This window comes from Ursus arctos, unplaced genomic scaffold (genome assembly GCF_023065955.2).
Source record: "Ursus arctos isolate Adak ecotype North America unplaced genomic scaffold, UrsArc2.0 scaffold_23, whole genome shotgun sequence".
Lineage (NCBI taxonomy): Eukaryota > Metazoa > Chordata > Mammalia > Carnivora > Ursidae > Ursus > Ursus arctos.
In genome coordinates, this window is record NW_026622908.1 from 40189541 (window position 1) to 40204387 (window position 14847).

The following is a 14847-nucleotide window of genomic DNA, read 5'->3' on the forward strand; positions in this document are numbered from 1 at the left end:
GGACAGGGTGCCATGAACTAAGAATATGAATGACGTCACCCTCTATCATAAACTCAATGATACACAGGAGCCAACTCAGCTGAATCAACCCGTAGAACTCCAGGAACCAGGTTATAAAATTAGAAGTATGAGAACCACAGTCCAGGTGCCAAATTGGTGCCTCTGCTTATTTTCGTATGCAAGCAAAGAACGGTTTTTACATTTTGAAAATGGTTGGGGGAGAGTCAAAAGAAGAAGGATGTTCTGTGACACATGAAATTATATGAGATTCAAACTTCATCGTCCACAAAGCGGCCACGCCCCATTCATTTACATTTGTCCTGAGCGGCTTTCTCTTCTACAGCCGATGAGTTGGGCGGTTGCACTGGAGACCGTGTGACCTGCAAACCCCGAAATCTTCCACTGTCTGGCCCTTTACAGAAACAGCTTGCCAGCTCCTGCTATAAAAGGATCGACAGTGATGCCTCCCTCACTCAGCGTGATCCACAGTCCTAGGGAGGGATTCCTTGCTAGGTGGTTCTTCCTCTTGGAAGAAGGGGGCCAGCAGGAGGCCCCAGGAAGAGAGCTCCCTCTCCAGGGCAGGGCTCAGGGGACCCCCAGCCCGCACAGTAACCAGGGCTCGACTACGCAACACAGGCGCTAACAATGGCAAAGCTGAGACTCTGTGCCCATGAGATTTCAGAACAAAAAGTCTTTATCCTTCCCACAAAAGCAGGGTTACAAAGAACGGCTTAACAACTATTTTCCTTAGCAAGCAAACTGAGGAACAATTTCTGGCCCCTGAAATTATTGGAAAAACAACCTTAAATAACCATTTATAAGAACCAGTTAAACAAATGATCCTGCATTCATATGTACATATGTACGTACAGCCGTTAGAGAAGACAAGGTGGATTTTTGTGAGCAGACATGGAACTGGTTGAAAGAAGCACGTTGAAAAACATTATTATCCCATTTTTGCTTAAAATACGTTTTAAAAAATTAAAAAATAAAAATAAAGTACATTTTTTATACGTTTATAAACGAAATGTACTATACACTATGCATGATCTGAGGAAAAAACAGCAAACTATTGTATATTATATACAGTGAGGGTTTGGGATTCAGACTTTTACATTTTATATTATTTTGTTTGTTTTTCTTACCAATATGAGTTATTTCTATAATAAAAACTTTTTAAGATTTTTAGATGGAGAGAAAGAGTCCCTCATGTTGATGAGCTTGAAGTTTTTTGTCTTCTTTATTTTTTTGAAATAGTTTCTAAGGACTTATTTATTTTAGAGTGAGAGTGAGAGCGAGCCTGCCGGTGAGGGGGAGGGGCAGAGGGAGAGAGAGAGAGAATCGCAAGCAGGCTCCGCGCTCACAGGGCTCAGTCTCAGGACTCTGAGATCATGACCTGAGCCAAAACCAAGAGCCAGTTGCTTTACCAACTAAGCCATCCAGGAGCCCCAAGATTGAAGTTTCTTCATTGGAAAAGGTGGATATTAACTGTCACCAAAACCTCTTGAAAACATCTTCCACCTGGAACCTGTAAATATGACCGTGTTAATGATGCTTAAGAATGAGTAACATTTAAATGTAAGATATAAAATCATAAAAAAATATAGATGCATATATATCAGATTTTTTTTTTTTTTTTTTTTTTTTTTTTTTTTGGACAGAGAGAGAGACAGCCAGCGAGAGAGGGAACACAAACAGGGGGAGTGGGAGAGGAAGAAGCAGGCTCATAGCAGAAAAGCCTGATGTGGGACTCGATCCCGTAACGCTGGGATCACACCCTGAGCCAAAGGCAGACGCTTAACCGCTGTGCCACCCAGGCGCCTCATATGTATCAGATCTTAGAATAAAGACACTTGAAGGATAAAAGCCAAAGAAAAAGGCACAAAGGAAAAGAGCAAAAGGTTTTCCAATTTAAAAAATGGTAAAGGTCTTACTATTAGAAGTTTCTATCATTGCCTGTTATGTTCATACTCCCTTTTAAGAGAAAATGATTGCCTGCAGTCCCAGCTGCCTAGATAGCCATCATATTTTATACCCTGTGACCACTGCCTCCCACTTCAGCCAGCTGGACCTGAAGAAGGCAAGCAGGTCTCATCCTATGATCCTCCATATGTGTCCTTAAACTAAAACTAAACTAAAGCTAAAACTCAAACTTCTTTACTTGAGCTGGCTTACGTGGGTTGCTTGTTACTTATAGCCAAATGAGCCAAACGTTCTATGCGTTGGAAAAAAACAAAACACCACAAGCTATCATGATCAACTGGAAGAAAAATGACAGAAAGACAGTTAATATTTTTAATATATAAAAAAATTTACGAATCAATAAAAAAGATGTAAATACCAAAATAGAAAAAAGTGGACAAAGGGCATGATAAATAATTTTAAAAAAAGAAATACATTTGACCACTGATATAAGTAAACATATCCTACCTCACTAGCAAGCAAGTAAATGCAAATTAAAAACCGGTTTTGGGGGGAAATCAAAATACTAATATTAAATATAAGAAAAGATAAAGGTAAATACATACCATCATTCATTGTTGATGGGAATAAAAATCAGTATAGCTTTTCTGAAGGGCAGTTTGGCAATTTGTATCACTAACCTTAAAAATATTCATACTCTTTACCCAATTTCTATTTATAGACCAGATCTTAAGGAAATAATCTGAAATGCCCACAAAAGACGCCCATCAAAAAGTGACATTTAATGGCAAAACATTAGATACCTAAAAATCTTACATAAAAAGGTTATTTTACTCTTGCCATATTTATATAGTAGCATACTATATGTTATGTTTTAAAGTTTTATTTTAAAAGAGTACTTAATGGCAATAAATGCCCATTACATAACGGTTAATGAAAAAGCTTTATACAAAACAGTGTATTTTTTAACTTTGTTTAAATAAAGAAAAGCTGTGGAAATACACCAAGATGTAAGTAGTGTTCATTACCAGATGATGACATTTTGGGGTATTAATTTCCTTTTCAATTCTTTTCTAGTTTTTCGAAATGTTTAAATACACATATATTCATTTTAGAATCACATACACACACACACACCCCTGACAAACATCAGTGTGTTCAATTTGGGGTAATCTATACAATTACTACTATGTAACAAAATGAACACACACGACAAAAAGACTAGAAAGATATACACCAACGTCTTCACGGAGAATCCCTCTGGGTGCTGGGGCTAGGGGTGGTTTCTGGAACTATTTTGCTCCCTTCTCTTTTTCTGTATTTTCCAGTTTTCCTGCAATGAGCGTTTTTAAGTTCATAATAGCATGCTTCCCAGCATTTTATTATGAAAAATTTTCAAACATCCAAAGTCTCAAGCGTTCAAAGCTGAAAGCATTGTTTATTGACCATCTGTATACCCAGCCACCTAGATGCTACTCTTATGTTACTGCATTTGCTTTATCCTATGTCCACCTACTCATTCCACCTGTCGAGTATCTTTAAACTCTTCTTTTTTTTTTAAGATTTATTTATTTATTTATTTATTTATTTATTTATTTAAGAGAGAGAGAGAGACAGCCAGCGAGAGAGGGAACACAAGCAGGAGGAGTGGGAGAGGAAGAAGCAGGCTCATAGCAGAGGAGCCTGATGTGGGGCTCGATCCCATAACGCCGGGATCACGCCCTGAGCCGAAGGCAGACGCTTAATGACTGAGCCACCCAGGCACCCCTTAAACTCTTCTTTTAAACGCCTATGATCAGTGTTCTGTGAAAAGCAGAGGTTAAGCACTGAGGGAGTCCAGGACAATGACAATGGCAATAATGCTGTGTGATGTGCTCTAACTCAGCTCTAGAACCCACTGGGTTCCTGACTCCGAGCCTGCAGGCTTTATTCCCAGCTGTGGTTCTCGGACGCAAGCCTGTGCACAGATTACAGGAGAGGGGCTTGCTGGCATGCTGGCAGAATCACCGTGCATTTTTAACAAATACTCTACCCCCACTCCACCCCAGGGCAGTGGTGCAAGGGGCCAATGACACCCCTTGAGAACCCCTTCACCTTGAGGATGCCCACATCTGCCTGGGAGGGACAAGGAACTCGTTCATCTGCTCATTCACACAACGGATGCTCCCACAGAGCCAGACGCCAGCCACCAACCCAGGCAACTGTGCTGTGTCTGGGATAAAGTGAAGATGCCTGCCTTCATGGGCTTTTGTTCAGTACCAGGGAGAGAGACAGAAATTTTTTAGTTTATTTTGAGCCTTAGTAAATAAGTAAATCATCTAGAATATTAGAAGAGATACCAAATTAAAAGAAAGAAAGAAAAGAAAGAAAGAAAGAAAGAAAGAAAGAAAGAAAGAAAGAAAGAAGAAAGAAAGAAAGAAAGAAAGAAAGAAAGAAAGAAAGAAAGAAAGAAAGAAAGAAAGAAAGAAAGAAAGAAAAGGTAGAGCAGTGTTAAAGGAGCTGGAGGGGCCAGGTGGAGGCAGAGACTGCAATATTAAGTGAGGGGTCAGGGAAGGCAGGCTGCCGGCCCTGCAGACATCTGGAACATCCAGGCAAGGGTAACAGCCTGAGCAATGGCCCCAGGTAGGGGCATGGTTGAGGAGCAGCCGGGAGGCCAGTGTGGCTGGAGTGGAGGTGGTGAAGGAAGAGAGGTGTTGAATGCAGGATGGAGAGTGGTGTTAACGGCTCAACCGAGACGAGGCAGTGGGGGTGACAAGTAACGGGTTCTGGATTTTTAGGAAGGTCAAACCAACAGGATTTGCAGATAGAATGAGGTGGGGCATGAAGGAAAGTGGAGTCAAAGATCACCCCAGGGTTTCTGGCCAGAGCAAGTGGGAGGCAGGACGAGCAGGCTGTGGACAGAGTGGGCTAGGAAGGAGCATGCGCTCCTGCCTGGGGCGCTGGGCTGAACCAGCTTCCAGGTAGCCAAGTGGAGAGGCCAGGGAGGCAGCTGAATCCGGGCCTCTGAAGGTCAGGAGTGCGCTCTAGGGTGAGGGTCACTGGTGGCCTTTATGAGCACAGCTCCTATCAGAGTTGGAGGCCAAATTCCAGCTGAGTGGACGTAGAGAGGAAGAGGAAAGGAGCCGCAGATGATGCTAGAAAAAGCAGGGGTGCCTGGGTGGCACAGCGGTTAGGCGTCTGCCTTCGGCTCAGGGTGTGATCCTGGCGTTCTGGGATCGAGCCCCACATCAGGCTCCTCCGCTAGGAGCCTGCTTCTTCCTCTCCCACTCCTCCTGCTTGTGTTCCCTCTCTTGCTGGCTGTCTCTGTCAAATAAATAAATAAAATCTTTAAAAAAAAAAAGAAAAAAGAAAGAAAAAAGAAAAAGCAGCACCTGAGATTTTTGTTGAAGTCCTGAAAGGTGAGAAGGACTGTGTATGTGGTGTAGACAGAATTCAAACCCGAATCCAACACTCTTAACCCTTACATCCTCCAGCAATCAGAGAAGATGGTGGGGAGGGAGTGGCCTTAAGGGGGTGATAGAGAGGGAAGCAGGGGTGCGGGGCAGACTGAAGCAGAAACATAGCTGTGAGGGGATTGCCCGGTGCCCGTGGGGGCATTTTTTTTAAAGCTTCTGGGTGGTTCTACCGTGCAGCCCAGAGTGAGAACCAGAGGAGAGAGTACCTGAGGGGAGAGAGCTGTGAGCCTGAATGTCAGGCTGAGATGAGCAGACACCTTATTTTGCAGGCAGGGAAACTGACACTAAGGGCGATGACGTCACTTACCCAGGGTCAGCCTGAAAGTGGAAAAGAGGCAGCTGGAACCCCAGCCTCTTCCCCAACCGCAGGGAGAAAGGAGGCAGCCGAGCCCTCCAGCAGATGACTCCGCCTGCAGCCCCTGCACAGCCGCCCACATTCACCCCTGCAGCTCCAATCCAGTGTGAGACACTTGGCTGTGGGCCCGGGACAGGACAAGAGACCACAGCGACAGCACTTGCAGAAGAAGTTTCAACCCAAGCGGTGAAACAAAACGAAAAGAATGTGTCTCTTGGGGCACCTGGCTGGCTCAGTCAGTGGAGTGTGCTACTCCAGGGTTGTGAGTTCGAGCCCCGTGTTAGGTGTGGAGACTACTTTAAAAAAAGCAAATAAATATACTGTATGGTGACTAACATAATACAAAATTATTATTTTAAAAAAAGCAAATGAAATAGATATTTTAAAAAAGAATGTTTTTCTTTAATTCAAGGCCACTACAGAAGTGCTCTGATTTGCACACATTAGGCCTCATTTAGCCTCATTGGTCAGAGCTTTAAGATTTTGTTTTTTTAATAAAATATTTCAGATTACAAAAAAGTACAGAAAGTAGGCTACTGAGCATGACTCATAAGCATGTCTAAATCCAGATGGATTTCGTTTTCAGAAAAAGCATACTGATTACAGCCTTGGGGCTCCAGAGCCAGACAGCCTGGGTTCAAATTTAGGCTCTGCTACTTCCTAACTGGACAGCCTTGGACAAGTTACCCAACTTCTCCCAGCCTCAGTTTCCCCAGCTGTAAAATGGGAATAGCTCATGGGGTTGTCCTGAGGATCAAGTATGTTAATACCTATAAAACACTGAGCAAATACTGCCTGGCACACTGGAAGACTTCTGTAAATGGCAGTTTTTGCTGCCACTTCCTCGGGTGTGTTTTCATTATGTTTGATTTGGAAAGTTCTCAGTTCCAGGACCAGCTGGAGATGCCGGGGAGGTTGTGAAACCCAGCCCAAGAGCAGGTTCTCCTTGTTCCCCAAACCACATGCTCTGGCAAGTGTGGAAATTCTGATCTCAGCCCCTTCATTCCTGATGCTCTGGGGAACTCCTGGAAAATTATAAGAAAGACCGAAGTCCAGCGTGGGTGCTGAGAGGGGCGTTTCCAGCAAACAGCTGGGAGTTTGGTACCAAGTTTCAAGGAAGAGAAGAAACCTGTGAGGGGCTGGGCGCCAATCCCGTGTATCCGAGGCTGTGTTTTCAGAAGGAGAGCCCACGTCCAGCCAAGATTCAGCCCCTCTGCCCTACTGCTGTGTGACCTTCAGGAATCACTGAACATCTCTGAGCTTCTCTGGTACAATGGGGCCATACAGACCCATCCAGCAGAGTTTGTGTGAGGAATAAATGAGATCATGGGGCAAAAGCTGTAAAACCAAGTACCTGTGAGGGAGTTGAGACCCTGGACCCCGAGCTGGGTGGGTGCAGGAGGCATGACCGGGAGGCCTGACTGCCCACACTCCCCAGCCTCAGCCCCAGAGAGAAGGTAGAGGAGGGGCTGGGCTGACGCATCACCTCTTTCCTTGCCAGCTGCTGGGAGAGGAACAGTGGCAGCTCCAGTGGGTACCAGGTCCAGCCCCTATGTCCCCAAAGGTCATGAGGATCCTTGAAAAAGGAGGCAACACTTATGGGGCCTCCCAGGCTCTTGACCTCCAGGCCCAAGGCCATGCTGTGGATGAGTCCGGCCTCACTCTACATGAATTAGGACTGCCTCCTAATTCGTCTGGAAACCACCGCCACCACCACCACCCACCACGCACACACGAGTTATCTGGGATTCTTAACAGCTGCCCTATTTTACAGGTCAGGAAACCGCTCAGAGATGGGGAGAACCTCGCCCACGTTCTCAGACCTCTCCAAGAAGCAGCGCCAGGATTCCACTATAGGTTTTCCTGAATCCAAGGGCAAAATTCTTTCCACGGTACCAAGGAGTTGGCACAAAGGTCCTGACTTCTGATAACACCCCGCGTGGCAAGCGTTGCCTCTACATCACGGTTCTCCAGGCCAGCAATGCCCTTGGTTATTCACTGGCAAACTCCTATTCATCCCTCAAGAGGACGCTCCAGCAAAGAGCGCTGCCGCTGCTTCCACGGGCCACGGCCCGGTTTTATCCGAGGGCTGTAAATGTTGAGCTGAGCCCACGGGGAGGAGTGGTCAGTGATCGCCCACCAGCTACACCGAGCAGCCGGTCTGGCACGTACAGTGCTTCCAGCAGAGGTTTGCGACCTCCAGGGCTGTGACCTTCCTTCTGAAGCCCCTCCCTGCTACGGCCCCTCCAGAATGTGGATGAATCCCTGTGGGGCCTGGAGCTCGGTTGCTACTTGAGAAGGTCCTCTTCTCTTCCCTCCCCCGAAGCTCCTTAACAAGCCCTGCAGAGAGCTGTCAGAACATCAGGCACACTTAGAGGCTCACGAAGTTGTGCTAAGGGAGCCCAGAGCCAGAGGTCAGAGCAGGCCCATCAGTTTCCTCATACTGAGACAGAGCAAGGACTGGACTCAGGTCCCTTCAACCCTGACCATGAAATCCAGGACTCCTTGGGGGCCTCTGTAAGCGGACAAAAAAAAAAAAAAAAGCTAAACTCTGTGCCTCTTGAGGAACCTCACTGAAGGGACGATGTTTACTGCAAAGACCGGCCAAGACCAGACCAAACCGGTCTGCACCAAGATGGACCCCAGCGCTGAACTCTCACAGACTTGTCTTCTCATTAGAATACTCAAAATCACGCCCAGGAACGGAGACTTAACATGCTAATCAGACATGTGACACATGGAGAAGCATGATCTTTACGTGCGCAGGTGCGAATAATCCACTACGTGCTTCGTCGGCACCCTTTTCCCACCTAAGTTTCTTTTAAAAACTCTCCTTGACCTCTCCTCCAGGGAGTCAGCCGGAGGATTCTTTCCTTCCTGCTGCCTCCCTTGCGCTCAAGCACAAGCCCCGGTAAAGCCATGCCTGGAACTCCCGGTGGGCCTCTTACCGATTTCTCTTGTTTAGAGAACCCAAGGGCCCAGTTCAGTACCACTACCCGGGAGCCTCAGTTTCCCTCTGGATATCCGCTTCCCCAGCAGCTAGCCACAGATTTAAGGACGGCAGGGCTGGAGACACGGAGGCAAAGCCTCCTGGCCTGCTCGTTCTAAGCAAATTTGAAACACGGACAGGAGAGAAATGGTCAGCTCGGGCACTGACCTGTGCCAGGAGAAACTAAAAGAGAACTGGATCCCTTTCACCCAGAACTAGCCTCATTCTAAAGCAATGGATTAAATAAGTATCAGTGCCCACTATCACTCAACCATTTTCTCTGATTCTTCTCAGAAGAAGGAAAACTTGGCAGAATTTTGCCAAATAAGATAAAAACTTAGGATGAATTCTCTGGTGACGATGTTTTAGTGAAAATGTTTCACATGTGGAGATATTTAAAAGCCACTAGATTGATTTTTTTTTTAAGATTTTATTTATTTATTCAACAGAGATAAAGACAGCCAGCGAGAGAGGGAACACAAGCAGGGGGAGTGGGAGAGGAAGAAGCAGGCTCATAGCGGAGGAGCCTGATGTGGGGCTCGATCCCAGAACTCCGGGATCACGCCCTGAGCCGAAGGCAGACGCTTAACCGCTGTGCCACCCAGGCGCCCTGGATTTTTTTTTTTTTTTTTTAAGACATAGGCAGCATTGCAATTTCTGGAATTGATTCTGAAATGTGATTTTTATGAATCTCTGACAACCCTCTTCTAATGTTTAAGACTTTGCCTTGTTGAGTATCTGTGGTTTCATGTAGAAGAGCTTTCGAAATTAAAATTAATAAAAAGCTCTCTTCAGTCAGCTGTAAGCAAAGACAGATGGACAAATTGAGCTCAGCTGAATACGGAACATGAGCGTGCAAAGATCGATCTTGACAAAGTCACAGACAACTTTCCCGAAGTTGCAAAACAGAAACTGTCATGTTGCTATTATTCATGATTGTGACCAACCTACATGCAAGAGTAAACTTTCTTTCAAAAGTACGTTCATGCAATTAAAAAAAATTTTTTAAGATTTTATTTTTAAGCAATCTCTACACCCAACATGGGGCTCAAACCCACGATGCTGAGATTAAGAGTTACAGGCTCTGGGGCGCCTGGGTGGCACAGGGGTTAAGCGTCTGCCTTCGGCTCAGGGCGTGATCCCGGCATTATGGGATCGAGCCCCACATCAGGCTCCTCCGCTAGGAGCCTGCTTCTTCCTCTCCCACTCCCCCTGCTTGTGTTCCCTCTCTCACTGGCTGTCTCTATCTCTGTCGAATAAATAAATAAAATCTTTAAAAAAAAAAAAAAAAAAAGAGTTACAGGCTCTGCTGACTGAGCCAGCCAGGTGCCCTGAATTTAAAGCTCCTAAGCTATTACTTTTTCCTATTTTTTTCCATTAATATTTACCTTATTTTTCTTTCTTTCTTTTTTTTTCTTTTTTTTTTTTTACTTTTGCACTGGCATGATTTCATATACAAACCTCAATAAAAGAAAATTTTCTCTGTTTCTTTTCTGGATATTATTGCTATCTGTTTCATGATTATTACTGAAAACAGTGTTGTCAGATAAAGGAGAGGGATGTTTAAAATGACCACTCAAGGGGCGCCTGGGTGGCACAGCGGTTAAGCGTCTGCCTTCGGCTCAGGGAGTGATCCCGGTGTTATGGGATCGAGCCCCACATCAGGCTCCTCCGCTATGAGCCTGCTTCTTCCTCTCCCACTCCCCCTGCTGTGTTCCCTCTCTCACTGGCTGTCTCTATCTCTGTCAGATAAATAAATACAATCTTTAAAAATAAATAAATAAATAAATAAAAATAAAATAAAATGACCACTCAAGCTATCATATACGCCAGGTCCGCCCTGATGCCGGTCCCCGTGGCATCTTTTCGTGGGCTGAAATAATAATAACAGTGAATCGCAGTTGAGCACTTACTATGTGTGGGAAGCACTATTCTGAGCACGTCCTATGTATTAAGTCATATAATCTTCACTCTGGGGAGCGGAGTGGATTTGGGACACAAAGTGCTCAGAACAGAGCCCCGCACGCTTGTGCCATGGCCACGAGCTGGGCAGGAACACAACCTCAGGTGGGTCTACATCAGCCGCCAGTGCCCTGAATCTCTCCGTCGCAGGTTCTGCTAGGTTGAAAGGAAGCATTTGCTAAGCCCCTTTATGATTTCTGAACCACATCACAGATTAGAAAAAGGAAAAGTGAAAACCTACAAATTGCTGGCAGGGCTGGCCATGGGGTGAGACAGCCGAGGCCAGAAAAGCCCACAGAAAAAGGTCAGACCGAAGCAGGGCGTGGGGCAGCAAGTCCAGCCCCAGATATCTGGCCCCAGGAGCCAGTCCCCTTGCTGCCTCCCTTTTCCTGTAGGTCCTGCCTGCCCGTGCTTCCCACGCAAGGGCAAATACTGAGACATCTGGACCAGGAGCAGGCTAACCCACATCCGACACCTGATGCCCAGCGGCTGTGGGAAGTGTGCCCCACCCCCACCCCCACCTCCAGGATCCTCACTCCCCGGTACTAACTCAGGCTCCAGGACGAGTCCCCAGTAAAACACAGCCGCCGCCCCAATCCCCGCCCCCGCCCCGCCCCTCACTTACGATGGACGCCCGCATCTTTATTCGTGCTGTGGACCCTCGATTTCAGGCTGGAGTTCGGTATATCCGCTCTGTAAAGGCCTGAGGCAGGGGGAGCAGGGATTCATTATGTCATTAATAGGGAACAGCGTTTCCAGGACCCCGGGGTACCGTGCATTCTAGCAAGGAGACCGTGCGCGGTTCTCCTCTGACCCTTCCCAGGATCACCACCTCACTCTTCGAGGTCCTGGCTGGCCCCCTCCCTGCCCCTGAACTTGGCTGTCAACTGATGAATCCCTTGAAGGGCAGGGGAGGCTCACCAGACACCTGAGAGGCGGCGGCGCCGCCGGGGGAGGACGATCAGTGTCGCCTGCCCATGGTGGCGCTCCCGGCCTGCAGGTGCTGGCCGGGCAGCCCCCTAACTTCTTTACGCCCGCCTCACCCAACTTCTCCGTCTCCCATGCAGCCGTCCGGGCCCGGAGAGCCACCCCGGGCACCTCACCGTTCCTTAAGTTCCGGGAAGTACTGCTCCACCCACCTCTGGAACTTGGAGGCAGCGCGCCGCCAGCGGACCGGGGCTAATGGCCGCAGAGGCTCCAGCCAGCGTAAGGTCACCCGGCTCCTCCCCGCGCGGCTGACTAATGAGAGCCTCGCAGATCTCCCTGCCAGGCGACAGGGACAGCCTGCTCCAGCCTCTGGGGCAGACAGGCCAGGATGCCTCCCACTCGCCGCCACTCCCCACGCCCTCCTCCACCCAGAGGCCCCCCTGAACCCAGTCCCAGCGCCACCTCCTCCTGGCCGATTCCACACACGAGCTTGGGGCCGCCCAATATTGAAGGCCATCTTGTATTATACTCCATTGTATACACCATGCTGGAGCGTAATCAATGTTATCTCCTCCATTCGAGTGGGCTTACAGTTTAAAACTATATTAAATTTGAAAGCCATGTGAAGGCTTTCAGAGGTCTGGCAGAAAGAAAGCCCTTTTAACTATTGGGTCTTAAGCCATCAGATACCCCCCAAACCTGGCCCACAGCACAAATTCTGTGAATGAATGACCAGACATAGGCCCTTCCTGGCACCTGGCTCGGCTGGACTGTGACTCCCAAAGAGTCATCTCTGTTCGTCTCTCTTCTCCCTCACTCCCAGCCAGGCCTGAGCCTTGCAGTCGAGATGCTTGGGCCACATCCTGGCCCGATCACTTGCTGGCTCTCTCTCTGAGCCTCAGTCTAGTCACCTCTTAAATGGGAGTGATGATGATACTGGACAACATACAAGATCCCATGTAAAAATACATTCCCTGAAGGGAGAGCCACAAATGAAATGATGCTTATAAAGTACTGAGCCTGATGTGTGTGTGGCTCGTGGTAAATCCTCACCAGGATATGTTGGCTGTTAACATGAGGAAAAACCCATGATCATCACACTTCATTCACTAGCTTCCCAACAGGAGAGTCAGAGGCAATGCAAATTCATACCAGAACTTTATGGGCAGTGCTACTCACCCAACAAATCGTTTTGCATATTAAGCAAGGGACTATCTGTAAAGCAGTCCAGATGCAAGGTGGAGGGGTTGGGGTTTGAGAACACCAGACTGACTTCTGCTTCTCCTTACTCTCTGCTTGCAGAACTGCCCAGGCATCACTTCCCTTATCTATTTTCCCTGTGCTGTGCCTGGGAAAACAGAACAAAAACCATAGTGAGGGATGAGGATGTCAGGAAAGTGATTTTCACCTTCCACACACTGCCCAAAAGAGGAGCTCGGACCCCTGGCCAAGAAGCTACCCCACAATGTTGGTACTGCCACCAGCAAGACTGTCCCTAGGCCCCCTCCCAAGTCCATCACCACTGTTTGGGTAGGAAGCCATGCCAGGATCAAACCGAGAGCTGACTCCAGAGCCTCTGGTCTTTTCTGCAACCACAGCCTTGGAGCCCTGTTCTTCTTGTGGCGGGGGAGGGGAATAGTCATTATTTGCAACGTCTCCATTCTCTGCCCTCTGAGGAGGATGGCTCCTCCAGGAGAATCCAGTGTTTTGCGGTCTCTGAGAACGTTAAGGAGAAAATGGCTCAGGCTTATGCTGAAGGCATGAGACCTTGTGGGGATTCGGAGCAGGTGGGGTAGGAGAGGCAGCAAGGCCAGGGCAGGAGAAAGAAAGGGGTAAGGGGAGAGGGGGAAGGAGAGAGAGGGCAGGCACATTTAAAGGAGCAGAATCCATTAGGAGCATTTTGTGAGAACATCAGGTTTTCTGTTGCTTGACATTACCTCTCAAAACCTGAACACTCTTCTGGGGAAAACTCCATCAGTCAACTGAATACGGGCTTTTTTTTCTTTTTCTTTTTCTTTTTTTAAGTAGGCTCTGTGCCCAACGTGGGGCTTGAACTCAAGACCCTGAGATCAAGAGTCACTGCTTGCTGAGCCAGTCAGGTGCCCCAGAACACAGGCTTTTTCACATTTATCCAAGGCTATTCTGGTGCGGCTCTGTGAATATGCCAGTTCTGACCGTTTGACCAGAAAAATCAGGTGGGTTTATGAAAGAAAAGGAAGGTGAAGTGTAACTTCCTCCTGAACCCCATTTCTGAAACCCCTCAAATCCTCCTAATGAAAACAAAGCCATACTGAGAGGCTCTGAAGAGCTTCCCCTGCATAAATGTGTGGCATAACCACCATACTTTCTTTTGAAAGAACATTCCTGAAATGTTCCAGGCTTTCTCATTCCCGTTTGTTAAATGGAGCAACAGTCCCGGGCACTGGGAATGCTGGTGGACATTTACATTTGTCTGTCCAGCAGTCTTTCACTTGGTGACTGTGTGGTTCTGGTAGACCTGCCAAGTCACGGCACCACATCACCCTGACTAGAGACACATGTGACCTCAGTCCAGCTATCAGGCCCCAGCCCCCAGGCTATAGCAATTGACCCTGAAGGAACATATGACCTAAGCCAGACCAATCAGAAGCCTTCTCTAAGTTGGAGCTATGTACACACACATTTTAAATAGGCAATGAGTCAAATTAAAAAAAAAAAAAAAAAGGCTCTTTCCCCTGGAGACACTGAAGTGGTATGATGTAAGCCTGGAACCATCTGTGCCTTACCTCCCCCTGAAGCATGGAAGAAATCCATCTGCAAAAGCAGATAATACAGCCGCCACATACTTGAGATAATAGCACTGCTGACATTTGAGTTCTTCCAGTGCCTGACGTCAGTTTTGCTCCTAGACATCCAGTTACCATCGCTTTGATTCAGCTGGAATTGAACTCATCTTTGCGAACTGATATATGGTAATCAAAGGCAAGAATGTCAATGCACCAAGGGCAAACCATAGTTTGCTTGACTTCTCCCCATCCACACACACCCACTTTCCTCACGCATCTTTCCTTCTCCCCAGCTTATGCTATTGGGGGCATCACCACTCTGATGGTAGCCCCCAAGTTTTCACAATACTCTTCATATCCTATCAATTTTTGAGTTTGCACCTTTCCTAACTATACTGTGATGAACGCAAGAGAACAGCTAGCCTGACACCTAACATGATCACCATCAGGGAGAGAGAGAGGGAGAGAGGG

The 14847-nt window shown here is 47.3% G+C and overlaps 1 protein-coding gene across 6 annotated transcripts in view; it reads right to left on the minus strand.

The window, feature by feature from the left end:
* The window catches only part of PLAAT3 (phospholipase A and acyltransferase 3), a 30549-nt gene extending 18511 nt beyond the window's left edge, over positions 1 to 12038 (minus strand). For 2 of the 6 annotated variants that reach the window (XM_026483414.4, XM_057317612.1), the window contains exons 1-2: positions 11606 to 11812; positions 11310 to 11387 (exon numbers count right to left, since the gene is read on the minus strand). In XM_026483414.4, the coding sequence (XP_026339199.1) occupies positions 11310 to 11324 (15 nt within the window). In that variant the 5' untranslated portion in view covers positions 11325 to 11387; positions 11606 to 11812. Of the gene's footprint in view, positions 1 to 11309; positions 11388 to 11605 lie in introns of all 6 variants that reach the window. The other 4 variants (XR_008961156.1, XM_026483411.4, XM_026483412.4 and 1 more) reach the window with 4 other exon arrangements.
* Positions 12039 to 14847: the final 2809 nt, after the last annotated feature.